The sequence below is a fragment of the Notothenia coriiceps genome, unplaced genomic scaffold, assembly GCF_000735185.1.
Source record: "Notothenia coriiceps isolate Sejong01 unplaced genomic scaffold, NC01 NC01_scaffold00020194, whole genome shotgun sequence".
Lineage (NCBI taxonomy): Eukaryota > Metazoa > Chordata > Actinopteri > Perciformes > Nototheniidae > Notothenia > Notothenia coriiceps.
In genome coordinates, this window is record NW_011352895.1 from 21,503 (window position 1) to 30,992 (window position 9,490).

The 9,490-nt window shown below is 43.9% G+C and overlaps 1 protein-coding gene across 2 annotated transcripts in view; it reads right to left on the reverse strand.

Moving 5' to 3' along the window:
- Window positions 1-833: 833 nt before the first annotated feature.
- The window catches only part of LOC104952570 (probable G-protein coupled receptor 22), a 13,679-nt gene continuing 5,022 nt past the window's right edge, over window positions 834-9,490 (reverse strand). For both annotated transcript variants that reach the window (XM_010779415.1, XM_010779416.1), the window contains exon 2: window positions 834-4,358. In XM_010779415.1, coding sequence (XP_010777717.1) covers window positions 2,751-4,244 — 1,494 coding nt within the window. In that variant the 5' untranslated portion in view covers window positions 4,245-4,358 and the 3' untranslated portion in view covers window positions 834-2,750. The remainder of the gene's footprint in view (window positions 4,359-9,490) is intronic.

Here is a 9,490-nt window from a genome sequence, read left to right on the forward strand (position 1 = left end):
ACCGCAGCGGAGCAGCCTCTTAGCTCCGGAATCCGGTTCATTTCGAGCACAAAATAATTGTCCGGCTAGAGCAAAAGCACCGCATACATCACGCTTACGTCGAGGCGGGGGCAGGGGCAGGGGCTGGGGTGGGATCAACTCCTGAACAACAACAAAAAGCCCGCGTTTTATCCAGTTTGTACACAACGATAGAGAAACTTAACAAGCAGCAGTGGTCCACTGAAGAGACCAGCTACCTGCTGGGAATCTGGCCTTCTGAAGAGGTACAGAGGAAGCTGGAGCACAATCGGCCATTGTTGTTGTTGTCGGTGTCAGCTGTGAGGGGTTTCCGCGCGGTTTTGCTTTATCAAGCAGGCACGCAAACGGTTACGTCATGACGCAAACGATGACGCAATGACGCAGCACCAGTCGGACTCTGGGCAGTGTGAAAAGAGCCGGAGCTAAACCGAAGAACCGGTTCTGAACCTGAAAAGCTCTAGCACGGAGCTTGAACCGGAGTTGCGCTGGTGTGAATGAGGTATTTTTGGTGTGAACGCGACATAAGGGGTACTAACGGAACTAAACGGGAAAAGTACGGGGAAAAGTACTGCAGTGTGAACGCGCCTAATGTTGCACCATTATTACACCCGTATTATATCAATGTTAGACCATTATTACACCCAAATTACACTGTTATTTCACCCATATTACACTGTACTTAAATACACATTGCACCAATGTCCCACCAATACTACACCCATTTTACACATGGACACATCCTTTGAAATTAGTGTATCTTCCAGGATACAGAACCCATTAAGGGTTAAAAGATAAGTATAGCAGTATCCACTATTTCACATTTATTGATAAAATTCAACATGGCATGGTATACATTCACATAAAAACAACACCATGAAGAAAACATATAAATATAGCATATTCTTGGTTTACATACAGTATAATATTCATCTTTTTCATGTGTTTACATTCAAGAAAACATCAATCGTTTGTGTGTGTGAGAGGAATCACATGGTCTCTGAAATTAGCCCCAGTGTGATTAAAGCATTAGAACACACGAGCAGTCAGGCAGAATAAAGTCAACAATAAACGCTCGTCTTATTAGCGATCCCTCAATCTGCAGGGACAGTTTCTCTCTCTTGTGTTTGCTGAGGCTGACCCGCTGACCCGCTGGAGTGCATGTTTGGATGACCTCTAAATCGAGAAAAGTCTATACAGACTTGTACAGACGAAGTGACTTGCACTGTATATTTCACATTAAGTATATTTGTATCTGTTCAATATTTACAAAATGTACATAAATGCTATTACAAAAGAGATCGGCATGCTTTTAACATGCCAAAACCCCAAATGAAAGCATAGACACCCTAAATGTAATACCACAGACCTGCAATGAGTGATTGTGCAGATCTTGGTTGGGTTTGATGAACATGGGTTTATTTTTAAGTTTGGTTCATCTTCTGGAATGCATTTTAATGAAAGGTTTTCCTGTTATTGTGTCAGTCACCTTTCCATTTTACAGTGTCCAACTAGCTACTTCATAATTATGTCAATATTCATAAATCAGAAAACTAGACTTTGTACTATTTAAATGACTTGTTAGACCGGTTGGGAATAAAGCTTATTTAAATGTTATTGAGTTTTATAAGATGTTTGATGGCACTGTCATCTATGCTTAATATGAAGTAACATTCATCAGCTGGATAGCTTAGCGTACCATTAGGAGTTGAAAACTGGCAGAATAACGAGTCTGGCTCTGTGTGAAGTCTAAACAGAGGACATTAGTTTATTTGGACGGAGCCAAACTAGCTGTTTCCCACTGTTTCCTGTCTTTCTGAGAAACTAAGCTACTCGACTGTTGCCTTTAGCTTCATATTGACTGTACACAAAGGAGATCAATCTTCCTTATCTAATTCTCTCTTGAAAAAAAAGAAGCCAATAAGCCTTTCTCCCAAAATATCATGACGTCAATGAATGTGCTTATTGTGTCCAGGCTGCATATGCAAAACACCAATCAAGACATTACACCATTTCATAACAAATTGGGACCAACAGAGTTGCATTTATAAGAAAAAGCATTGCAGGGTTTCATGTAAACACTGTAATAAGTACTTAGGCTAAAATAAAACAGCAGGTAATATGTTAGACTTTAATTGTTCTCTAACCTTATCCCCTCCTAAACGCTGATTCATTTACATATCATCAACTATCAATGTGCCTTGCCTGTAAATGTATAAGTTCCCCCTTTGTTCTGGAAAACATGATACCCTCAGAGCAAAACTAAGACAGCCAAGATAAATACATTCAAAGAGTTTGTCGAATATTTATTTTTTGTGTAGTGTATCAACATTTTTTAAAAGCTGCCTCGGAGCATCTGAGTGGGCGGCAGATAAGATCATCTGCAGGCTAAACTCATTCTTTGGAGCTGTTGGATGAACACCATAATCTGTCATACAACTCTATATGTAAACAGACTTCACTTTTTGATTATTGTTGTGTAAAATATATACATTTGTATGCTTTTGTTGTAGATGTATTCAGCTGCAGAGGCTGTGCACCACTGCTGCCTGATGTGAATGTTAGCTTTGTTTAGCTTGTTGCTGCAGCTGCTGGTGGTGGTTACGTTAAGACATTTCCCAGAGGTGGAAATGTGTTTTTCACATTTCTTACACTGGCTTCACACACCAGTGAGTTTCATAATGGAGCGCACCTGTGACTCTATTGTGTTTTATTTTTTAATAACTGTGTCAGTCTCACAGGACCTCAGCCAGGCAGCGGTCAGTACCTTTGCTTGCTTCCAGCTGCACCTTCCTGCTGGTTTTCCTGTTCTCCACCCAGGAGTTGTGTATGACGGTGCTCCCCGGGGAAGGGTCCACCTGGAGCAGAGACACCACCCTCTTCTTAACCTTCGCACGGAGCACCCGGCGCAGCTTCTGCCGGGTGAAGGCGTAGAGCAGAGGGTGGGAGACGGTGGTGCCGTACGCCAGGGCTAAGAACCAGAGGCGTAGGCTGACCAGGGCGTCACTGGGGCCGATGCCCAGGATGAGGAGGTTGGTAATAGAGAGGGGGGCCCAGCAGCCTAGAAAGGTGGTGATAATGATGAGGGACATCCTGAACACCCGCCTCTGCCGCTCTCTCCGGTCCCGGTGTCTCCGCACGGCCCTCCTCAGGGCGATGATGGCCGACACTGAGGCCTGGACGCCCAGGGAGGAGGGCATGGCCGTGGCTGCCCCCGTGTCCGTGGTGACGAGCGGGGCGGAGGACAGGGCCGGGGGGGAGGTGGCTGTGGGGGTGGGGGAAGGTGAAGGGATGAGTGGCGGGTGGCTGAGCTGTTTGGTGCAATCTGTGGTGCATTGCTCCCCTCCTACCTCCCCTCCGTCCCTCATTCTGAGTCCCACCCTCCTTTTGTTCTGTCTCTGCTGGGTCCCCCTGAACCGCTGGCCCTTCTTCATGTGGGAGCCGATGCGGATGTTTAAAGCCCTCAGTATCCTGGAGTAGGTGAACAGCATGACTGCCACCGTGGTGAAGAAGATGGGCACCTGCAGGATCAGATGGTAATACATACCCAGGCCTGTGTTGAAGCCCTGCCCGCCAACACACAGCAGAGTCTGGTTACGCCACGACGGCACCACGACGGCACCGTGTGACGACAACGGGAAAGGCGTCACCTGCTCCTCTTCTCCACTGGACCACTGCACCTCCAAGAACGGGATAAAAAACACCGCCACCGAGGTGACCCAAACAGCCGTCAGGAGCAGCGTGGCCCTCCGGGGGGTCAGCAGCCTGTTGGCCGGCCGCACTGAGATGTCGTATCTGTCCAAACTGATGACAAGGATGTTGATGGCCGTGGCTATGCTGGCGAAGGTGACGCAGGCCTCGTGGAAGCAGCAGATCAGGGCCATGTTGGGTCCGGGAGGCAGCAGCACCACCACCAGGGTGAGGGGCAAACACAGCACACACACAGCTACGTCCAGTACGTGCAGGTTCACCGTCACCATGTTGCTCACGGAGTCCACTAGATTTGATTGGGAGCAGTAGAGCACCAGCACAGTCAGGTTGCTGCTGAAACCCAACACCAGCTCCAGCATGAGGAAGCCAGTTAGCGACACCTGGAAGCCCAGTGAGTACGGGGTGTACCAGGAGGCCGGTGGTACACCGTCTTGCTCTTGAAGGAGTCCCATTCCCTCCAGGCCATCCAACGTCCCAGCCCAGTCAGTGGTGGAGGGGGTGTAGCTGTCAGTCTCCATAATGACCTCTCAGCCCTTATATATTGTATCTGTCACACCGCTGATGAGCTCCCATGATGCACCAGGCTGAGCCTCCATGATGCAGGAGGAGAGAATAACAGCTCAGTGACAGCGCTGGGGAGACAGGAACACAAAACAGACAGATGAGAAATGGACTGTGGCAGAGTAAATCAAACACGCACATTCTCTTCCTCATGGCATGTCAGACATCTCAACATTACTCGGGATGGAAAAGTCAAAGCCAGGATCATAACCAGTGTTGGCGAAAAAGAAGAACATAACTCTGCTATTGCTTTCTGTCTATCTGTCTATTTCTAGGTTGAACAGGTGCTGCATTATGCATCATCCAGCCTTCAATCTGCCTCCAATCAGTATCTGTGATTACCAGTTTGGCTTCTGAGACCTGGAACAAGCTGTCAGCACCAGAGACCGCCACACAGCAGGGTAATGATTTGATCTGGATCTCAGGAGCAGGCATTTGAGTGAGATAAGTATTTAGATCAATAAACTGCCCTCTCTTAGTTAGATTAGTATAAATAAGACATTAGTTACAAACATTTGGTTATGATAACTAGGGAAATTATTGCTCTGCGTTTTTGGATGTCGTCAGTGTTTGGTTTAGCTTAGCGTAAAGATGATGCTAGGAAAAAAGCTAGCTTGGCTCTGTCAACATTTTACAAAATAGATTACGCTCATTTACTAACATATGGCTAATATGGCTGAAGACACACAAGAAAGGGGAAGAGAGAGGTTTAGTGTTATTTTAAGGTTTTTGTAGGAACGGAGGATAGATAGATATATTTTAGACATAGCCTATGGCCTTGGTAGGGTATGGGTGAGGTCAGTATTTGGTCAGCCACTATTAGTAATATTTCTTTTAAAATAGAAATTGCAGGTGAATTTCCCAGAAAATCTGATATTTAACAGCTTCAAAAATACTTAAATGTTGTTTTTGTCGGTTGTTAAAGCTTAATATGGGACGAAGGTTCACTGTTTTGAATTCTGTAGAAGTTTTCCTATGGCTGTTATACACAGCCTGTAAGCACTGATATGAGACAGTATCTCACTGTTGTATTGACAACCGCAAGATTACAGGTAGGGTACGAAACACAGCTGATTACAGGGCACTGGACACTGATTGCACCTGTGGGAAATCAATTCAGCTTCCTTTCCTTAAAATCGTCAGAGTTAGAAAAAAACAAAAACGTAGAACACATTTGGTGAAGACCGTACAAGTCAAAAGACAAAGCAGAAAAAACAACAAACACAACCAAACGTCAACTGCAAGAAACGATTTTGGATTGAGCGATCGACTTGTTTCCAAGGCAACCCCACTACAAGAGTGGGGGTTAATGAGGGCACAGGTGTCAAACTATCGAAGAGTGGGACTTCTTAGGTGACGCCATGCGGTTGACAGAAAAATAAAGTTAATCTGTCTACTACAAAACATTCACACAGAAAAGACTAAAAGAAATCCACACACTGTTGACCCTGGGCGTCAAGAGCAGAATGGAGGAGAAAATAGGAATCCCCGTAGCAAAGTAATAAAATCACCTCTAAGACTTCCACTGCACACTTTCTGACTGCTGTTTTAAAGGTTTGGTTTCGATCTATAAAGGGACATCTCATGGGAACGTAAGGAGAAACGAAAGAAGGGATAATGGTGAAGTAAACAGCAAGAGAGGAATTGACAGTGTGTGTGCAGCGCTGCAGCCACTTTGCTGGGCTCATGCTGGAGGTTTCCAGCTGGTCCGTTCGAGGGCAGACTGTCTGATTGCCACCGGAGGCTGGAATTGGGAAGATAAGGGGGCAAGGGTTGGGTTTGGAAATGGAAATGTAGAGTAGTGAATTCTTGTTTAAAAGAGGGCATGCATCAGTTGGAAAAAGGACATCTGAAATGCCTGCTTGAAAGCTGAGACTGATTACAGAAAGGGGAAGGAAGTAGAAAAGAAGCCAGCAGCAGCAGCAGCAGCGGTAAACAAGAGGTCCCAGGGTGCAGAGGTGGCAGCTTCTTTTCCACTCTAAACCCTTACATCACCATAACTACTTCTGGTTTCCTAGTTGCCTCAGGTGCCCAACAGGCTGCCTATGTCCCCAAAGACCTGAACTCATGATTGCCTGAGTGAAAAGCACGATGGCTGCACGGGTTGGATGCTCAGCACAGGAAAAAGCAATTTGTTCGTAGTACAGCACAGTGACTGATATCTATATGATACACAGGTTTGCCTGTATCATACCAACTTTTTTACTTAAAATGATTTCGTTATATATTCTTTCCGTATGTGCCTCTGTTAAATCTATCTGAAGAAAACGTTGAAAAGGACATTGATGGGAAGCAGAGGTGTGAAAAATTAATTGCTATGACACTGTTCGACCCAGAGCGCCTCACGCCTGACCCTGGAGAGAACTGTGTTGTTTCACACTGTTCTTTAGCCACAAGTTGCTATGTATTAGTTATTTCTTAATTTTAAAACAACTTGAAACCTTGTCAGAAAGCAGCTACACCACTCCTGGTAATGAGCTGTGAGCAAGAGGCGTGCAAGTGTGAAACCAAGTGCCTTTTCCTAAGATGGCGTCCTAATTATGTTGAGGAAGATGCTCCCCAGGGAGTGCTCCAGGTGACTGTGTGAACATTTTCCAGCTTTCCAAATGGCAATAATCTTACCTAGACCCTTTCTGAGAAGCAGCGAAAGGTCAAATCAAGGAGATTGCCTTTAATCAGCGGTCGCCCTGTTGCAGCAACACCTTTTCCACATTCGAAGGTAATGAGGTTGTGAGCGCAATGACACATCTTCATAGAAACCTGAACATCGATGGCCTGTTGCAAAAAGTCTCTTCATTTAACATTTTCCTTCGAAAGGCAAGGTCAATCATCCTTAACAACATCTTAAAGAAAAAACTTGGAGAAAATGTATCATAGTTACATTTCTTCGAAGAAGCATACATGGATAGCCAGGATTTTTCTAAACGAGGAGAACAATTCTGTTCCAACATGAAGACTAAACGAAGCTCTGCCCAATGTGTTCTTGGCATAAGGGCAACATTTATACTTTGCTCCAGCCTCCATGTAATTGCAATATGATGCAAATAAAGGCCAAATTACCCTCAGCTCCAACTTTTTATGGCGTTTTGTGGCCTTAACAGGGCCTTATTCTGCTTATGTTATCTGATTCTATTTCATATTTGTATTCTACGCCTCTACTGTGACATGTTCACATGCTTTAATGTTCAAAAAGGACTTTATTTTTCTCATACTGCCTGTGCTGCAGCACCTCTTTTCACCCACCAGAGCCCAGTCTGCTCTGATTGGTTAGCTAGCCGGCTCTGTTGTGATTGGCCAACCGCTTGGAGATGTCCCGGAGCGTTGATCAGTAGAAGCCAAGTGTAACACAGTGATGTCACTAGGTTGTTGAAGTAAAGAAAGGAGTCCAATGGAGGCGTTTCCGTGTGATTACCTTTTGCACATTTTATTGTTTGATATCACACTGATGTTGTTCTTCGTCTTATCTCGCTACAGTTGATGCTTGATATTTTCAGTGCAAAATGCCAAACATTGTACACATTACTATGCAAAATAGTCAGAGATATTCATATTCAAAATCTGCACAGCACTTGCCATTACCTCTGAGTCCTGATCCCTAATCCTTTGATTTAGATTCAGTGTATCTGTGCTTTGTTTGATCTCATTTCAGCTCTATGTTATGAAAAAACGTACAATATCTGTATATGTTGTATGTAACCGGTTTATGGATGCTTCATTGACGTCAGTGTTCTTCAGGATTAACAAGTTGAACACTTAAGCTATTCAGGGGTTCAAAGCGAAATTGTAGACATGTGGTCTTGCTAACAAACTTACATAAAATGTTTGTTGGTGTGTGTTGCTTCACCAATGTTTAACAACCATGATGTTTCTACCCAGATCTAAGTGATGCACTACAATCTTTTCCCCTTCAGTGTAGGAAGCCAGATTTAGGTGACAAGAGACTTCACAACATATATTATTGAACAGCTAAAGCCCCATCTGCATCGGCAGCACAAAGATTAAGAGGCAGGGAAGATAATCTTACTATTCCTGTGAGACGCGCTGATGTAACAGGTTGTCAAAATCAGAGTGACGAGACAGGAATGCATAAGACATATCACAGTAGAGGCACAAAACACACATATGAACCTTAAAACTAACATAATAGATCCCCTTTAAATAAAGTCAAGCAACAAGTGCTGTCTATATTTGTATATATTAACCGAGTGATAACATTATGAGATAAAAACGACGTAATGAAATAAAAAGCATGACTTAAAAGACTTAAAATCAGGCTAGCAGATCTGTGAAACTTGACTTCAAATCATGACTTGGTATGGTACTTAAAGTACATTTTAATTTGAATATGTTGTGCTTTTACTAAAGTAAACAATTTTGATGCAGGATTTTGATTTGCAACAGAGTATTAAGGTGGTTTTGTTACGTTTACTCTAGTAAAACATTTCAGTGTTTTCTTGCCTACAGAACCTTTATCATTAAGATATCAACATATTTCACTTCACCTAACAGATGGTTATTCACATATTAGCATCGCAGGTTATAGCAGTTTGAAGTAAATCAGTTTTTCTTCATTAAGATGCAAAGTTATTCTGCAAAAATCTAATTACACCATCAACTGAACCGGGGGAAGCTCTGGGGAAAGTATTTTGTTTCTGTCCTGTACTGTTGTTGATGTGAGAGTCAAAACACAGTGCGGAGAAAAGAGCCAGTGATCAGGCCCGCCGTTTACTGATCATATTTCATTTGAGCTAACATGAGATGACACAGTAATCCCATCACAAGAAACCCCAGGTGGTCTTTGCAATGATTTTTTAAAAGTTTGGAAAAAAGACAACATCTGTCTGTCAGAGTCTGTGCGAAAAAGGCAGCTTCAATCACTCGCCATGACAACGTGTAGTGAAAAATGTTTGTCTTCTTCGATTAAGCTGAACCGAAAAAAGACTGGCACAGCGGTGAATTTATCAGGACATACCGAGGAGGAAACAAGAAAAGAAAGACAGCATTCCAGCCTGAGAGTCTGCTGCGTGAAGGGGACCGCGGGTAATGACAAAACGGAAAAACTGGAGCGCACACAGAAAGTATACTGTACCCTGCAATAAACTCCCACCAGCATGTGTGTGTGTGTGTGTGTGTGTGTGTGTGTGTGTTTACGTATGTGCTTCCTCACCTCTCCCATGAGTACATTTATCCAATCTTTAAAGCG